The sequence below is a fragment of the Ananas comosus genome, unplaced genomic scaffold (genome assembly GCF_001540865.1).
Source record: "Ananas comosus cultivar F153 unplaced genomic scaffold, ASM154086v1, whole genome shotgun sequence".
NCBI lineage: Eukaryota > Viridiplantae > Streptophyta > Magnoliopsida > Poales > Bromeliaceae > Ananas > Ananas comosus.
Window position 1 is genome coordinate 6,174 of NW_017890716.1, and position 19,902 is coordinate 26,075.

At 40.5% G+C, this 19,902-nt stretch overlaps 2 protein-coding genes across 2 annotated transcripts; one reads left to right on the forward strand and one right to left on the reverse strand.

Moving 5' to 3' along the window:
- The first annotated feature begins 5,818 nt into the window (after positions 1-5,818).
- On the forward strand, positions 5,819-9,156 carry LOC109704135. Its single transcript, XM_020224865.1, has 3 exons — positions 5,819-7,201; positions 7,630-7,824; positions 8,402-9,156. Exons 1-3 carry the CDS (start codon positions 5,852-5,854, stop codon positions 8,873-8,875), a joined length of 2,019 nt encoding a protein of 672 aa, XP_020080454.1. The 5' UTR covers positions 5,819-5,851; the 3' UTR covers positions 8,876-9,156.
- Positions 9,157-12,181: 3,025 nt separating this feature from the next.
- LOC109704137 (pentatricopeptide repeat-containing protein At4g21065-like) lies at positions 12,182-14,572 on the reverse strand. Its single transcript, XM_020224867.1, has one exon. The coding sequence runs from the start codon at positions 14,570-14,572 to the stop codon at positions 12,182-12,184; it is 2,391 nt and encodes a 796-aa protein (XP_020080456.1).
- Positions 14,573-19,902: the final 5,330 nt, after the last annotated feature.

Below are 19,902 nucleotides of genomic sequence, written 5' to 3' on the forward strand. Positions count from 1 at the left end.
CTAGTATATAGAAGTAATTTCATAGAAAGGGCGATAGGGTTCGAGCCTCTTCGGGTTCGCGGTCTTTTGGCGGCCCACCTTAAAAAAAAAAAAAACCCTCTCCCCTCTCTCTCTCTCTCTCTCTTTTTCCTCTCTCTCTCCGGATTTGGGAGGCACTGTGGGGGACTGTGTGGCCCACTTTTTCCCACTCCTCTCACAAATATATATATGAATCCGGCTACTATATTTATGAGTATTGCTCCTTTATACTCATAAGTTTTCGACCATTAGATTTATTAGCATTAATCATTTTCATCCGTTAGATCATACTATTTAACCAACTATCCACTCACCTAGGCAATTATCATTCTAATGGGGACCACCATCATCCTAAACCACACATCCATCAATCAGAACGGTTAAAATTATGAGTACAGGGGGTCTATACCATAAGAAGTATAGTAGCTCCAGCCTATATAATATATATATATATATATATATATATATATATATTATATATTGAGAGAGAGTGTATATTTATATATAATCAAACTTAATATTGGTATGTATGTAAATTTTTAAACATTGGAGATGATTTTTAGGTTGTAATATTAGTATGACGTAATTTTTTAAGCAATTGGCAGATGTTTTGTTGTTGTAAGTTGTCTTCACAATATTTATATATATATATCAGAATATTTCATAATGCCTTCTAGAAACTATTAATTTCATCAATACCTTCTAAAATTGATAATATCACTATACCCTTCAATATGTTAAAGATTATCATAAATACCCTCAATTATTAAAATCCGTTAAGCGCCTGTATGAAACGGAGTAAAATTTTCAAAATACCATTTTCACCCTTTATCTCTTATTAATAGTAGAAATACTAAGAGGTATTTAAGATATTTTTTGTAAATTAAATTTGAGTATTTATATTAATATTAAATTAAATTATTAATATATATTAAATTATAAAAAAATATAAAATTATATTTTATATATCTAGTATGTTTTATCTTATTTTGGTTTTGTTTTTTGGTTCGGATTTCGTGTTCAGCTTCAGTTTAAATATAGACCAAACTATAACTGAATTTAAATATGATAATCCTCGAACATTTTTTTTCATTTAAATTTTAATATAATTATTTATTCAATAAAATATAAATAGAGCGCACTAGATTTGATAAAATTATCAAAAAATTAAAAAATTCTCATTTTTTTTATACACTGAAATTAGTTAATTTTTAAAAAACTAAAAGTTTAATGGAATATCACCTAAAAAAAGAAAAGTGAGGAGCTGTTTCAAAATGGCATATAGTTGAGGGGGTCTTCATACATTTTTAATTAAGAAACTTAAGGTAAATAAGTTATTTTTAAAATTTACCCAGCTTTAACCAATTAATAACTATGGTAAAGCTAACATAACTAACATAGGGGTATTGATGATAATTTTCTGTATTTACAGGGTATAGATGATATTTAAACTTTGTAGGGTATCTATGATATATAAGACTTGGGAGGTATCCATGAAATTGCTCTACTATATATATATGATATATAGTATATATATATATATTATATAGAGCTAGACTATTTATCTATCGTAGCACGCGAGCGCTCCGTGCTACAAGTTGTTTTCGATGATGTGGCTTCCAAATCGACGATCGGCTCCGTTAGAGTTAATCTACATATTGAAAGTATTTAAAAACTAAATTTCATAATTTTTCGATATCATTTACCTATCAAACAAATAGTCTAAAATTGAACGGCTGAAATAAAAATCTCATAAAAATGATGATAAAAGATTTAAATTCAAGATCAGATATACTGATTTATCTAAATAGTGAAAAGAATTTTCTAATAAAATTTTCATCGCATTTGGATTGTTTTACACGTTAAATCACAAAACACACACATCGACATTAAAATTGTCAATTTTGAGATCTTTTGTATCACTAGTCAAATGAGTTGTCGAAAAAATTGAAATTTAGTTTCCAAATACTTTAATAGTGTAGTCAATCACGTCTACAGGAAGCGTCGTCGATTGAAAGCCGCATCATCGAAAACAACTTGCGTAGCACGGAGCGCTCCGTGCTACACGATAGCAATAGTAGCCGGACTCTATAGATATATATATTATATATATATATATATATATATATATATATATATATATTATATATAATATATATATATATATATATATATATATATATAAGAGTGTACATTTATATATAATCAAATTTAATATTGATTGAATGTAAATTTTTTAAAATTGGTAGATGATTTTGTCGGTTGTAATATTATATATATAATATATATATACTCTCTCTCACACAATATATGTATAATGCAAAAAAAATTACTACTTACTCTCTCTCTCTCTTCGGGGTACTTTTTTTTTCCTTTTTTTTTGTTTCTCTATCTCACTCACTGTGGGTTTTTGGCTTTTTTTTTTTTTTTTTTGTTTCTCCCTCACTCTCTCACACACACACACATCAACACAACACACACACTCATCTCTCTCTTCTCTCTCTCTCTCTTCTCTTCTCTCATCTCTCTCTCTCTCTATATATATATACTATATATATATATATATATATATATATATATAATATATTATATATATATGCGTTTCGCGCTCTCCGTCTCTTCCTCCTTCGTTTCGTAGCCGGAACGCAAGCGCTGTCCTCCCTCGGAACACCGCTCGCATCCCCCCGTATGATCGGCGTTGCTCTCCTCCCATCCTTTCGTCTTCTCGCCTTCGTGGTGGTGCCTCTCCGCTTCGATCGCCCTTTTTGCCTGTCCGTCTGATAGCTCTGCTCGCTTTCTCGCCTATTGCCTGTCCGTCCGACATCCCGTTGCCTTCTCCGTATTCTCTCGCTTCTCTCGCCCTTTGCTGTCCCGTCCGCCATCTACCGTCTGGGAGTGGCGTTTGCCGTCGGTCGTGTGGGCCGCGACTTTTCCTCCACCGCACGTTCTCGGCTTACAGCCGGTGTGGCTTCTTTCTACAGTTGGAGGTCAGCATGTATTAATATTATTATTATTATTATTATTAGAGCATTAATTAACGCGATCGCAGCCCACCTCGCGTGAGGCGCTGGCGCTCGCGCCGGCTCTCTCTCGCTCTTCTTTCTGCTTTCGTCTCTCGCCCTCTTTTCTGCTTTATCTATTATTATATTATTATAAATACTAACGGTTTGGCAGTCCCCATATTTCCTCTGATTTCCCTGATTTTTGTCCCTGGCTGTTTGAGGCGCGGTTGTCCTGCTCGTTCTTGCCTTGTGGTGTTTGGGCGTTGTGGTTTCGTAGGTATTCTGGCAATTTTTCTCGTATTTATCCGGTTAGATATTTTGTTTTGTTGGGTGTTTTAATTTTACGCGCTTTTTTGCTTGGCTTGCTTTTTCGCGATGGAGTCATGGCAGGCCGTAGTTGTGGAAATTGTTTCCGAGATTTTCCTGTGTCATTATCTGCCAGCGATTCTCTTTGCAGCACCTGTGTACGGGGTCCCGATTGAAATGGGGCTGCTTAGTGCTTATGTTGAAGTTGAGGTTCCTAGAGAGAGATTGTTTACGGAGGAATCCGTTGCGGGCGCATTTGCTCTTACTGTCTAAACTTATAACCTGACATTCAAGCCTACATAATTGGTGCAGAATAGAAGAAGAATAGCTTATATGTCAGAACTTGTATCTATGCCTCGTGGTTTTCTGATATTGTTTCTTGCAGTTCTTTTAGTTTGATCTGCGTTGCCATGGAGATTCAGCATCAATTAAAAAGATGGACCGAATACTGTTGCTTCAGCTGCTTCTGATGTTCTAAAGCTTGTGCGTGCTTTTTATATCTTTACTTGCAATTCTTCACTAAATGTATTTTTATTAGTTTTGCCATAATGAATGAAGAAGTTTTCTCGCGCAAGCCAGAGACATGCCATATATTATACATGTATTGTATTGTAGATTCATTTGCAAGACTTAATAAGTATAATTGAAATAATAGATAAGATGAAAAAACAGTAGTTTGAAAAGCCAGTTCTTTTTTTATTTTTTCTTGTAATTTTATGCATATTAATTGACATTTTTTTCTTTCTGAACCAGGTGGCAAACTTAGAGTTACTCCTCGAGTCTTAGTTGGTCATAGTTTTGGCGGAAAAAGTACTTGATCTGCTTAATATGCTTGTCTTGATTAGTGTGTGTGTGTGTGTGTGTGTGTGTGTGTAGTACTTCGGAAATATATTAAGTTGTTGATTAACCATAATTTTCTGCATAATAATATTTCTTCCTCAGTGGCCTTAAGTATGGTAGAACAAGCTGCGAAGCCTCTGCTCGACTGTTGCTGCTTTAATTATAGGTAGTAGCTCATATGGGCTCTTCATAATGTGGACTAGCGAGCCGGTAGGCCACAAGGGCGGCCAAAAGCAAGCACCAGTATGGCGGCTCCGTTAGGCCGAAGGCCTTCGCGTGCGGCGCCCCGCAGGCCCTGCACGGGTAGCCTTTGAAGCCGGCAGACTCTGCAAGCCACAATCATTATGCAGGCTCTTCTGCACATGCGGGCCCTTGCAGACTCTGCAGCGGTAGGCTCGAAAGCGACAGCGTGCTTCAATGCACCTCTAACCGAGTGGTCTCTCAATTTGTGACTCAAAAAAAAAATCACCGATTTTTTTTATTTTTATAACAAAATAAAAAATATATCGATGTAAACGAATTACAGACGCAAACAAGACACTGTAAGGCTTGATACACTGTTGATAAAATCAATTATAATATCCAAAATATAAGTCGCAAAAATCTCATAGATTTTTACATACCTCTTTTGTGGTGCGGAATTAATGTTCTGATTAGCCAGGGATCTGATCTCGTTTGTTTTACGAACTCGTTGATCCGCCAACGCCTGTCTCAAATTTGTTTGCGTGTTGTTCTTTCTGTGTGCAATCGGTACTGGAGTCGATCGCCCGCACACGCCCAAATCCTAGGATTTATGATGGTGCCTAGAGCGAACCCAAGAGAAAGAAATTTTGGAGAGATGATTATTATTTTTTTCGTTGTTTGTATGTGGTGCAATAACACTCATTATATTTATAGGCCATCAGGGAGATATTAATTCTAATCATATTCTAACTCAATCTCCACTAGATAGAGATTTAAACAGATTAGGATTTATCCGTTAGATTTATTCCTTATCCAAGTGGACTAGAAATATAACAGCATAATTATAAATATTTATTTCTTATCCATATGGATTAGAAATATTTTAGATAAGTCCCAATGTGGACGAATCCTGAACAATTGACATTTATTCTTCTGACCAGGTGCACACTTAGGTTACTCCTCGAGTCTTAGTTGGTCATATTGTTTGCGGAAAGGTACTTGATCTGCTCTTAATATGCTTGTCTTGATATGTGTGTGTGTGTGTGTGTGTGTGTGTGTGTGTGTGTCGTGTGTGTTTGTGTGTACTTCGGAACATATTTTAGTTTTGATTAACCATAATTTTCTGCATTATAATATTTCTTCCTCAAAATGCCTTTAGTAGTAGAACAAGCTGCGAAGCCTCATTGCTCGACCTGTTAGGGTATGTTTACAATATTACGGTGCAGAGTTTAGAACATGTATAATTTTCTTTTGAATAGCATATTGCTGCTTACTTTATTTGTAACATCTTTTTATTTATTTTCTTTATTTTGAAAAGGTTTTTGTTGACATCTTTTACTTTCAATATTCTGAAGGTATGGATTCTTGATGCAACTCCTGGGAAAGTTCGTGCTGGCGGCGATGTGAAGATCACCTTTGGTAACTAATTGCTTTTCTAAGTAGGATACCAAACATGTGGTTAGGCAAAGGAGACCTTCGAGGTCATTGCAGACTATGAAAGCATGCTCGATCTGTTTATATGCCATCTGAACCCTAGCGCCATGCGGCGTCTTGCACAGAAACTAGAAGAAATAGGTACCGACTCAGAACTAAGGCGATATTTGGAAAGAATTCTAAGAATCCGTTCCACTGGATGGACACAGGGTATCTTCGCAAACTTTGCCGCTGAGAGCATGGTACCTAAAGGTCCAGAGTGGGGCGGCGGGAACTGGGAAATCAAAACTCCAACAAATATGAAGAGTATACCTCAGTGGGAGTTAGCAGGGGAGGTCATGCCTTACATGAAGACAAGTGAAGGCGGAATCCCTGCCATTGTAGCGGATCATATTGGTGTTTACTTGGGTTCGATCAAGGGGAGGGGCAATGTTGTGGAAGTTAGTGAGAAGAGCTTGGTTCAAGCATTCACAAGAGAGAGCAACGAGAACAAGTCTGCAGCTTCTACTGAATTGGCTTTGGTGCAAAACAAGAAAGGTATCGGTGGCGATTCTGTAGGGGATACTCTCGCTAGGCAATTGGGAGTTGCTGCTGCTTCTAGAGATGAGCAGGCAAAGGCAGAGGAAGAGTTTAAGAAGTCTTTGTATGGTGTTGTGGATGGTGGAAGTAGCGATGAAGATGAGACAATGTCAAAAACAAAGAAAATACACATTAGAATTCGTGATAAGCCGATTTCTGGCTCTACTATAGATGTCAACAAGCTAAAAGAAGCCACAAAACAGTTCAGTCTGGGCCCTCCTTTGCGGACTAAGTCGTTGCAAGGCCCTTCACAGGATTTTCCTCCTATTTCTATGCAACCTTCATCTGCTCCTACTGCTACCATGCCAAGTACTGCCCCCGATATGTTTGGAACTGATTCTTTAACCGCAGAAGGCCCAGCTCAGCCCAATTCAATGGTTACAGGCATGGGAGTATCAGCTGGGCCGATCCCAGAGGACTTTTTCAGGAACACTATCTCATCGCTTCAGGTTGCGGCTTCGTTGCCCCCTCCAGGGGTTTACTTGTCGAGAATTAATCAAGGTGCTCAGGTCGCAGATGGAAATAGAGCAGCTACCAGTCAGAATGTGAATCAGAACGTGATGACTAACATTGGCCTTCCTGATGGTGGAGTCCCACCTCAAGTGGCACAACCACCGCAGTTTTCGCAGCAACCTAATGTTCCTTTTGAGTCAATTGGGCTACCTGATGGCGGAGTGCCGCCGCAGCAGGCCACTGTTTCTTCACAGCCTGTTTCTGTTTCTTCTCGGATTCCGATCTCTTCGCAGCCAATCGATCTCAGTTCTCTTGAAACTCCAGGGGCAAATGCTGCGAAACCTCCTCAACAGCCTACTCAACCAACTGCTGTGCGCCCTGGCCAGGTAAATTTTGCTAGGCAAAATCGCACCAGGATCCTCAGACTTTTAGCAGATTGTTGCATCTAGGTTCTGAACCTTTGCGGTTACATTGCAGTCTTGCCCTTTGATTAAATTCCTGGTTGAAATTGGATAGATATATCCTTGTAACCATTGTCTAACTGCCAATATGTGACTTTTGGACTTCTTATATTAGCCACTGAATTGGCATCCATATATTTAACCATATAATTTGATGAAACAAGTAAAGATTGCAAGGGAATACAGTGATTAGGGATTCAATTGTAACAATTGAAAGGATGGGGATCAAAGTCCTAAAATGGTTGGCAATCCTCGCTGCAGTTTACTGGATTTTTTTCTTCTTCTTTGCTTTCAAGAATTTCAGAAGCGTCCTCTATTGCTTGATTATTTCTGAATCATTGTTTATGTTATAGGTACCTCGCGGTGCTTCTGCTTCAGTGTGTTTCAAGACAAGCCTTGCTCATCTCGAGCAGAACCAACTTCCTGATGCATTATCTTGTTTGGATGAGGCGTTCTTGGCTCTTGCTAAAGATCAATCTCGTGGAGATGATATCAAAGCCCAAGCCACTATTTGTGCTCAATACAAGATTGCTGTTGCATTACTTCAGGTATTGTACAACTCGGTATAACAAACCCTTTTGTCCTATGTGTTGATGCAGATCTCATATTATCGGTACTCATGTCCACTATGAAACAAAATGTTTATTCTCCATTCGCTGGGAAGGACTTCAATTTACGGGCCAAATTTTTTCTAGTGGTCATCATCTGAATAACTCTCTGATGTATTTTATGTTCAAGTAATTGCGGTTGGCTACATGCATACCTTTTAATCATTAGGTGGTGACTTGCAATTACATTAGTCATGACAAACGTCGTATGCATACATCTATTCCTATTTGATTTCCTACTAGAGCAATCAGTAGATGGAATTCATCTAGTTTGCTCTTATGCAAAAGCAACCAAGACCAGGAACTATGGTATTTTGACAAGTGAATGCTTTAATTTGGTTAGATGGGTGAATTGTGGTCATTTTGAATGGTGAATCTTCACATATTGTCCATGAGATCCAAAATTAAAGTGCTTCTTTTCACCATTGTTTCATTCTATTACCATCATGTGATCAATATCGTGATCCATTATGCCCTAGAGCTTGATGATCATAACACCTCTTCTTCTCCGATACAGGAAATCGCTCGTCTCCAAAAGGTTCAAGGTGCGGCCGCCCTGAGCGCCAAGGACGAGATGGCTAGGCTCTCTCGCCACCTCGCCTCTTTGCCGCTCCAAGCAAAGCACCGCATTAACTGTATACGCACCGCCATCAAGCGGAACATGGAGGTGCAGAACTACGCGTACGCGAAGCAGATGCTCGACCTGCTCTTCTCTAAGGCGCCGCCAAACAAGCAGGATGAGCTTAGAAGTTTGATAGACATGTGCACCGAAAGGGGGTTATCAAACAAATCAATCGATCCATTCGAAGACCCCTCGCAATTCTGCGCTGCCACTCTCAGCCGCCTGTCGACAATCGGGCATGATGTTTGTGATCTATGTGGGGCGAAGTTCTCCGCACTCTCCACTCCGGGGTGCATTATCTGTGGTATGGGGAGCATTAAGAGGTCGGACTCTGCTGCGGGAGCTCCGGTGCCATCGCCATTTGGGTGAAGATTGGATGTTAGATGAGTTTATTCGCTTTCTGATGTTTGTATCTTATGTTGTGCGTAAGTTTGTTTGTTGGTTATTGTAGTTGTGGTTTTCGATCAGTGGAGATGTGTTATTAGTTTGTAAATTTTTTACAAGAAGAATCCCGTTCATACGAGTTATTTTGATTCATTTGAATTTTCATATAGTTTTCGACATCATGAACCCTTCGGCCAACGAGAATATTTTGAGAGCTCCAATTGTATTCATTATATTCTTAGAATTTTTTGGATCCTTGTGCAAAATTTGTTTTTATCTTTAGCTTATCCATCATTCATTGTATTGATGCGGCATTTTCGTCAATCAGCTTCAAGTTGAAGCTTGTGAAGGTTATTCTGATTGAACAAAGGGCCTGTTTGGTTACGCCAATAGGAGTTGGAGCACAAGCATTAAGTTACGCTTTTTTATTTTATAGTGGAATTGTAAAAATTATATCAACGTGTTAACGCTCATGAAAATAAAATGGGAATATTGGTCTATCGCATTTTCTGGTCGTCGTCCCATTTTTTAAACTTTATTAGAAATCTCTTGGTTAAAGCCTTAATGATTTGTAAAGATGGCGGCAATTAGGGATTCAAATGGATCAGGGTTGGTGGAGCTCGCACCCCAATTGGCCCCGAATGGTAAAGCCCCGGATGAGAAAGTAAATGAGAAAAAATAAACGGATTCGGGATAGAAAACAGAGTAATTTTTATGGTCCTGGCAGATTGGGGACAAGAAAAGAAATTTTTTTTTTTACCCACTCTGAATCCATCCGAATTCGCCCTGCCATTATCCCCAAAAATTGTTTATATATTTTTTAAAAAATAATCCTAAAGAATAATATATTTATAAAAAAAATTCAACTATAAATTAGCAGTTTTATTTTTCAAGTTGGTGTTATAAAATATTAATAAAAAAATTATCTATTACTATTAAAAAAATTATTGATTTATATTTTATAAAATATTGGGGTTTTTTTGCATTTGGCCCCCTAGAAAAATTTATTTTAAAAATAGCCCCAGGCCCCTAGCAAATTTATATTTGCAAAAATGACTCTAACCCTGCCACGCAGGCGCCACGTCAGCGGAGCTTGGATTAGTTTGTTAAGTTGAATACGTTGAATCATTCACCGTGTCTAAAATGAGGGTGTTTGAACATGGTGAATGGTTCACCGTGTATAGAAAAAATATATGTATTGCGAAAAAATATATGTATTAAAAAAGGGTAGGAGGGGAATATAGGTACAGAACATGGTGAACCATTCACCGTATTTGAACACGGTGAATGATTCACCATGTTCAACTTAAAACTATGTCACTGATGTGGCGTTTACGTGGCGGGGGTAGGGCCAAATTTACAATTATAAATTTGATGAGGCTATTTGTAAAAAAAAATATTTTGAGAGAGCCAAATGTAAAAAAAAGCCCTAAAATATTAATAATAAAAAAATATTAGTTGGCATGGCAGATTCGGGGCGCTATTGGGAGGTGGCTAGGTGGGTTATGAGATGGGACAGATTATGGGATAATATTTTATGACCTGTCACAGATTTAGGGTGGGAGGTGGGGCGGGATTTTGAAAGTCGGGCGGGAGGTCAGGCGGGGCCCCCACCCCCAAATCCACCCTTTTTGCATCCCTAGTGGCAATAGTTAAAACTATATAAATGCACCCTAGTGGCAATAGTTAAAACAATATAAATGCACGAGAAGAAATGAACAGAAAAGAACATTAACTTTTAAGTGTAACAGTAGAAATTTTTCGCAAAGGAGAATGTTATACTGGTATTTATTCCGTACATATATCTATAGTTGTAATAAATTTCAGGAAAAATTTTCTCAATTTACAGTGGATATCCTCGAAGCCAAAAGATTACATAGCTGAAGATTATTAAACCAATAGAAATATAAACTTGGAAAATGAACAACAAACATCAAGTATTGCTGTTATTTGGCACATTGCAGAACAAAACGTGGACGAATAACAACAAAAGCTGCTCATGCGAAGAGTTAGTAAAAGAACTTGGGTAAGAAACTTTCCAACTTGAAGCAAAAAATAGGATGTAAAGAAAAGCTTTCATTTCAACAGCCGATCTAACCCCACAGTATCACAAATATGCCATTATTCTGAACTGGCATAATTTCATCATAGAAACTAGTATGCATTAGATGGCCCTGTACATTACGAAAACTGCAACTACAACCAGCAACATCTTAACCCAAGTTTTTAGTCCTTAAAACCACATGAAGCTTAATACTCACTACTTCAAGCACTGCATCTCAACTGAATCAATACAATATGCAAAATGATTCATGGTAACATTAGATAAACTCAGGCTTTCCCACCTTCAGGAAACACAAGTAATACCACATTATCCCTTCACCAATCAAGAAGTAAACCATCATTTTGAACATCAAGCAATTAGGGCACACGCAAAGTTACAGCTTTGGTACGTATACACCACTGAAATATTGCTACATGTGTCTCCATATTGGAAACCCCAGCATGATGTTGCAGCCCAAAACTATTCAGAAAAAGCACGAAGGGCAATTTTCTTCCAAGGTCAATAGGTGCAAGCCTGAATCTCCCCCAGCCTCTCTGGAGGTGTCAAGATAAAGCCCATGCAGTACTGATTTGATCCTGACATTTTCTTTCCTTTTCTTTTCCTTTTCGCGTTTTTTCCAACATATTATGATTTGTTTCTTTTGCACATGCTCTTTTTTTTGAGAGAGAGAGAGAGATAGTATGTGATCCACTTAGTTCATTTTTTTTTTTTTAAGAAATGAACTTAGTAAGAAATGTGAAGCAACTGGGGTATCAACCATCAACCCCTTTTCTGCTTGCGCATTGTTTCTATATGGCTATTGTTTTAAGAGCATAGAATCTACTAGGGCTAGGATTATCCCTATGATTTGGCATCTTTTCTCATAGCGAAAGCTTTTCTCCTCCTTCACCCATAAATATAGGATTCAAAGCCAAATCATGTAAATGGTTGTGTTCTTTATCTTCTTGTTGCTTTCTCAAATATTCTTTACATTTGTCTCACGCCTATCTGTTGCAAAAAGTTCATTTCAAACGAGAAAACAGCCATCACTTCAGGACCCAACTTTTTATTTCTGCATCTGATCACTCTATGATGCCAATAGCAAGACCATCAAACTACGAGTCATCCTGAAGTTCTCGGCAACGTCTATTTCAGGTCTGCTAGTTTGTCTGAGTTAATTTTGCCTTTTTGCTTGCATGAATATGCTAGTTTGACCTCATTTTACTCCGTAATTCAATAAAGTTGTCTCAGCCAACTATGACATCTTCTTTCTCAGTTTCCTGGTCAAAAACAACGAATCTGGGTTTTAAAAGCGGCACATAGCCCTCATCTATCAGTTGCTCTGTTAAACCATCAAGAGCCAAATAAATATCATCGCACCTTGCATGGAACTTGTCGGCAGTAAGGAACCTGTGCACCTCACTGCCTCCGATTTCAATCCAACTAAAACCCGGGCACTTTATGACACCAGTGTCCTTCATGGCTGCTCGCACATGTGCCACATCACTCCACCTAGAAGCATCCGCGTATACGTTCGACAGCAAAACCCAATAACCTGAATGCTGTGGATCCAACTCAATAAGCTTCTTGGCGGCAATTTCTGCTAGCTCAATATTTCCATGGATCCTGCAGCTGCTAAGAAAAGCACCCCATACACAATCATCGGGCTCTATAGGCATATCTTTGATAAATTGGTGAGCTCGATCGAGCTGACCTGCTCTTCCTAAACTATCTACTATACAAGCATAGTGATCCACATCGGGAACAACACCATGGTGGCTCCTCATTGTATTGAAGTAATGCAAACCCTTAACAATCAAACCAGCATGGCTACAAGCTGACAAGAGTGCAATGAAGGTGACACGGTTGGGTTTAAAACCTAACTCTTGCATTTCATGAAAAAGAGATATGGCCTCGTGAGGGCGAGTATTGAAACCGTAAGATGAGATTATAGTGTTCCAAGAAATAGTATCTTTAGCATCTACCTCATCAAAGACCTTTTGAGCATACTCGGTACACCCACATTTCCCATAAGCATCCATTAAAGCATTTTGGACAACTGGGTAAGAATGATATAAGCCAGATTTTACAATTTGGCCATGTAAGGCCATTCCTTGTCTGAGATGGGCTGAGATACCACATCCATTGAGCACGGAACTGTACGAGTACTCATCAGGCCTAATGCAGTCCGCAAGCAATTCCTGAAAAAGATCGAAAGCACTATCAAAATCATTAGTCATAGCACAGCTCGAAATCATTGTATTCCACGACACAACGTCCTTCTCCGGACTCTCTTGAAAAACCTTATGAGCCCGTTCTCTGTCGCCTCTCCTGGCGTACATGGCCATGAGAGCATTGCTCACGGACGTATGGGATTGCATTCCTCCTCGGTAAGCATAAGCATGGATCTCCAAACCACTTATAGATAACGAATCACAAGCCGGAAGGATCATGGTGAGTGAAACTGGAGATAGACTTTGCGCTTCACGGCAGCACTGAAATGCCATTTCACGGAACACATCGAACGCCTTGTGTGTCTGCCCAGAATCAAGAAACCCTGAGATCATCGATTTTGACAACTGGGATGTCTTCAACGAGACTATATGATACAATCGAGACGCATAACTCATGCATCCATGGAAGGCATAGCCAGAAGCAATCGATGACCACAACCTATCAATATCTACCGAATCGAAACCTACCACTTCTACATTCCTTAGAGCGAAGGCATGCAACTCCTTAATTCGATCCAAGGAAGGGACAAAGGGGATCAAAGAAAGCAGGGTATTGAACGTAGCCGGGTTGGGTCCCACCCCGCCAACCGAAATCATCTCCCCGAGCACATCCAGCGCGAGCTCGACATCCCCGAATTGAACGCAACCCGCAACAATCGAATTCCAGCTAGTAACTCCGACATCCAAACCGGACTCTGCCATCGAATCCATCAACCTCAGCGCCTCCTCCAAGAACCCATTTTGCGCGTAGGCGCAGATCATCGAGTTCCATGTCACGTCGGTTCTGTGGGGAATTCGATCGAACACCAAGCGGGCATCCCCCAAAGTAGCGAGCTTCACGTAGAGGTCGAGGAGGGCGCTGGCGCAGAAGACGTTGGAGGGGAAGAGGCCGGATTTGAGGAGCGAGGAGTGGATTTGGTGCCCCAGGGGGAGGAGGTCGAGCGCCGCGGCGGATTTGAGGGCGAAGGGGAAGGTGAACTCGTTGGGGCGAAGGTGGGAGCGGAGCATGAGGAGGAAGAGGTCGAGGGCGAGGGCGGGGCCGCGGGGATCGGAGGAGGAGGAGGAGGCGAGGGCGCGGATGAGAGAGTTGAAGGCGAAGGTGGCGAGGGGGTGGTCGGGGGCGACAGAGGGGAGGAGGGACGCCGCGGCCGCGGCGGCGGAGGTGGAGGAGGCGGCGGCGTAGTGGGCGATGAGGCGCGCAGAGAGGGAGGGGTCGCCGAGACGGAGGCCGCGCGCGTGGAGTTGCGCGGCGGCGCGCTGGGAGAGCGTAGCGGTGCGCGGCGATGGCGCGGCGGAGCGCGGAGAGAGCGCCGCGGCGGCGGCGGAGGAGGTGGGGGGAGAGGGAAGGAGTGGAGGAGGAGGAGGAGGAGGAGAAAGGGGAAGGAGGAGAGGTGCCGCGGCCATTGTTGGTGGGGTTTGGGAGAGAGAGAGCTTGTGGGGGAAATGGACGGGTTGTTTTTTTTCGAGTGATGGATAGCACGCAACCTGTTTTCGTTTATTTTGTTTAGAAATTTAGAAATAAATTAGCTGAAAATGTGAATCAATTAGAATTCGGCCTTGGGTCTCAGCTATTAACCATCAAGTTCTTTGCCACTTGCTCTAGAAACAGTCGGTAAATGGAGGGGGTTGTTGCAGCGACGGTTACATAGAGAGAGAAGGAGAGAGAGTCTGATTACTGTCCTAGGACTACCAAATTTTTCACTCCTTAAATTATATTATTCAATTAATTACTTACTCAATTTTAAAAAATTACTATCATTTTAACCGTACATCTCTTAATTCAAAATTCGAAAATCTAATAATACAGACTTAATTCTATTTATGATAAGTAGTCTTATAAAATATATATATATATATATATATAATCTATATATATATATATATATTATATACTATATTTCACCCGTGCGATGCGCGGCTAATGTAATAATATAAAAAATAAAGTTATTATGTAATGATAAAGAAAAACATTCTAATTAATATTATATTTTTTTAACAAATAAAAAAATATACTATCAATCTTAATTATAGTACATATTAAAGTACAAAAGTTAGAGAAACAAAATTATGGAACCAAATAAATACTCAGGTTAAATAGAAAATTCAACCAATATATATTATCTAGAATTGCTGTCGTGCAAAACAATTAACATTTACATATTGATTATGCAAAACAAAATGAGAATCAAATTGATAGTGAAAAATTTACAAAATGACATTTAATATCTTCAATGAGCTCACTACTCATAACACTAAAACTTTTATGTTTAACACAATTAGAGATAGTTACACGTATTAAAGAGAAATACCAACTTTCAAGATTCAATATATATATAATGTTGCGGTCTTCAAAAACAATATTGAGAAAAAAAAATCTTGTGTTGATAGAGATGGAAAGTATCTGCTTCAATAGCTAATATAGATAAATTGTTTAGATAAGTGAAATGAATAAAGTATCATAATATTAGTTTGAAATTTTTCAGAAAAAGATCTAAATTTATTTAAAATAAAATGACAGAGTTGATTGTTAGAAAAATTATAATTGTTTTGAATCGACATGAAAGAGAAATAAACGATTATCTATTTGCAAGAATTCTATACTAGCCAGCTCAGTCTCATCCTATGTTGGACTTAATTCGCGAATTATTCATGAGAATTATTTCGCGATTTTTTTGAAAAAGAAATGAATTATAACACGCTATTCGTATTTTTTCAAAAATTCGAAAAAATCACTTTTTTTTTATCAAAAATACTTATTCACGATTAATTCGAGAGGCCCCGAAGTATTCGCGCCAAAATACGGTCGCTCCCCCGCGTCGCCGCTTGCGCCCAGCTGCTCGCGTTTGCCAGCTCGCGGGCCGCGGGGCGTCGCGCTCGTCGCGAGCGCGAGTGGTTCGCGGCTCAGCGGCTCCTCGCGAGCGTCGAGCACGAAGCGCGAGGCGGCATCCTCAAAACAAAAAAAAAAAAAAAACCCCTAGTTCACCTGCCCAAAACACAAAAAAAAAAAAAAAAACCTTTTCGAACCGTTCGTCCTCCTCTCTCCTAAAAAAAAAAAAAATACTCGATCAAAAAGATTTAATCTCTTATGGACTATCTTAATCTCTTATTTGCTTAATTATTTATTTATTTTGAGGCATAATATATTTTGCTAGTTTTTTTACTTAATTAGCTTAATTTTGTAGTTCTTTATTCCTATATTCTTAAGAAATATAAATATTTATGCTAATAGCATAAATCTTGAGAGAAAATTTTTTTAATTTAATAGCCGAATTTTTTATCCCGAATTTTTAATTGGTGAACGTATAATATCCGTATAAATCACGTATCCGAATAATTGATAATTCCGTTTTTTAGCCGTATTTTTTAACGAACTTAAAAATTAGAAGACGAATTTTATCTGAATTATAATATTAAGATTTGTAACGACCTGAGACTCGTCGCAACCGCCTTCGTCGAGTAGTTGTCGAGGCGTGGATGGCGACGGGGCTCTTGGTGATAATTGCGAGGTAAAATTGTTGCTTTTTTTTTTTAGAGAGAGATAGGTAGCACGCTACCCGCTTCGTTTATTTAATTTAGAAATAAACTTAGCTAGAAATGTGAATCAACTAGAATTCGAACTTGGGTCTTGGTTACCAACCATCAAGCCCTTTGCCACTTGCTCTAGGGACGGTCGGTGAGGTAAAATTGTTGCTGGAGTCGATTGGAGGAGAGGTAAGGGTTGTGAGGTGAGAGAATTGAGAGAGAATTGAGTGGGAGAGATGGGGATTAGAGAAGAGGAGGGTTAGGAAACAGCGAGTTGGAAGAGGATTGGGGGAAGAAGCCTGTAATATTTTCATTCATAAACCTATCTTGCATTAATTACATCCTGATACTTATACTACTTAGTACTCATACTATGCTGAAAATTATGTAATCTCTGGGGACTAAACAACAAAAGTGATAAAATAAGAAGTGGGCCGGTTGAAGTGCTATTCGGTGGTAGTTGGGCCTTTTTACTGGGCTTTCCCGACCCTCATACTGCCGGATATCGGCCAAACGGACTCGGATCCGCTCTTCTCTGCACTACCCGCAACCCGGCGGGTCTTGGGTCTGCCATTTCGCCCTGATTCGAGTTTCAGCTCGCCCGATCCACCTATAAGCGATAATAGGCGTCAGTCTATGCCTTCTTCGCACCATCCGCAACCCGGCGGGTCTTGGGTCCGCTATTTCCCTCCAATTTGAAATGCGGACTGCCCGTATCCACCAGCCAGAAGTATTACTACTTCCTAGATTCGGTGGGATCCCCCCCCGGCTTCGATCTCTTCCGCCAGACAGAGGATGTCCGAGCAACCCGCCGCACCAACTGGAGCTACGCCCGCCTCCTTCCGCCGGATCACCTCTCCAACCAGCTCTTCTTCACCATGCTGCCGCCTTTCCTTCTTTAACTAGAAAAAACTACTACTTTTACTACTTCTCCTACTTACTACGCCTTCTACTTCTTTGTTGTTATTCAGGCTGTTACAATCCCCCCTTGGTTGAGAAGATCCTTGACCTCAAGGATCGAAGTCCGAGAACTAGGATTTCAAGAACCAGTAGTCCTCCTAGCTAGCGGCCTCATCTCCCAGGTTCTCCTATTTGACCAACACTTGGCTGACGGCACGATCCCCCTTCCTCACCATGCGCCTCTCTAGCACTCGCTCGGGCTGCGCCCTGAGTTGACCCTCATCGCCAACAAGAGGGACAGTTGGGGTGCTCTGGGCCACTGTTGGCGGACTTCTTTTAAGCTGAGATACATGGAAGACCGGGTGGATCCTCGAGCCTTTCGGTAGCTGGAGTTGGTAAGCCACCTTGCCTATTCTTTCAATTATCTGGAATGGTCCATAGTAGCGAGCAGCTAGCTTGACATTTCGCCGGAATGCCACGCTCACTTGGCAGTATGGTTGTAGTTTTAGGTATACTAGATCCCCTTCCTGATACTCTTTATTGATTCGTCGTCTGTCTGCATTCTGCTTCATGCTAACCTGAGCTTACAGCAGCTTCTCCCTTAGCATTTGTGTCATCTTTTCCTGTTCCATTTCCCATTCCTGCACTGTCTGCGACGTGTCAGTTCCCAAGTTGACCACTAAGTAGCTAGCGGGGGCATGTCCATACAGGGCTTGATAGGGTGTCATCCCCAAGGAGCTGTGATGGTTGGTGTTGTACCACCATTCGGCCAAGGCGATCCATCGATGCCACTTGGTAGGGCACTGGAAACACATACACCTTAGATAAGTCTCCAAACAGCGGTTGAGCCTCTCTGATTGTCCGTCCGTTTGCGGGTGATAAGCCGAACTCATAAGCAGTTTGTCACACCCTAATAATCCCACATCAGATAGGAATGGGGATGTGATTGGGTATATTAGAGACTTAGACACTAGTAATAATAACTGGGCTTAAGTATTTTGAGCCAATAGTTGGGCCCAACGAGTTATTATTGCTAGTGGGCTGGGTCGTTACACAGTTTGATCACCATCATCTTGAACAACTCCTGCCATACTTGGCTTGTAAAAACTTTATCACTGTCGGTCAAAATTGTCCTCGGTAACCCGTGTAGTCTATACACCGTATCAAGAAATGCTCTGGCCACCTGGGGAGCGGTGAACGGGTGCGCCAGGGATACGAAGTTCGCGTATTTGGTAAGCCGATCAATGACCACCAATATAGTGTCTTTCCCTTCGGACTTTGGTAAGGCTTCAATGAAGTCCATTGTGATTTCTTGCCAGGCTTGGGTCGGTATCGGTAGAGGTTGTAGGAGCTCGACATAAGGCAGGTTGTCGATCTTGTTCTGCACGCACACTGCATAGTCCTTCACAAATTTCTCCATGTCCTGCTTAAGTCCCGGCCAGTAGAAGTGTTGTTTCACTCGTCTATAGGTGTGCAGGACGCCCGAATGGCCGCCTAAGGAAGACGAGTGTAGTTGGTCAAGTATACTTCTTCGAACTTCTCCCTGGCTGCCTACATATATCCTTCCTTTATACCTTAGCAGCTCCTGCTCTAAGTGTAGTTGGAATGCTCGTTGGACTTCAATAGTAGCTCAGTAATAATCTTTTGGCACTGGTTGGCACCTTGGTAGCTAGCTATTACCTCTGTAATCCAGCTAGGTATGGCCACAGTTATAGCAGAGCTCGCCTCTTCTTCAAAACCTCTCATGGACAAAGAATCTGCAGCCTTGTTTTCTCTTCCGGCCTTGTAAAGGATCTCATAATCGAAACCCATCAACTTCATCATCCCCTTTTGTTGTAATGCCGTTGTGATCTTTTGTTCTAACAGGTATTTCAAGCTCTGATGGTCCGTTTTGATTATAAATCTTCGTGGGCTTAGGTTGTGCTTCCACTTGTTAACAGCCATTAATATCGCCAAGAACTCCTTGTCGTAAGTTGATAATCCCAAATTCCTACCACTGGAAGCCTTACTAAGGTATGCGATTGGCTTCCCTTCTTGTGAAAAAACTGCCCTCATGCCCTGCCCGCACGCATCTACTTCGAGGGTGAATAGTTTGGTGTAGTAGGGTAGGGCGAGCACCGGCGTGTCATTACCTCCTTTAAATTGTCAAAGGCAGCTTGAGCCTTGACTCCCCACTGGAACCGGTCCTTCTTTAACAACTCCGTCAATGGTTTGTTCAACTTACCATAATCCTTAATGAATGTTCTATAGTATCCAGTAATTCCCAGGAACCCCCTTAATCTTTTAAGTGTAGTAGGAGTGGGCCAATTAAT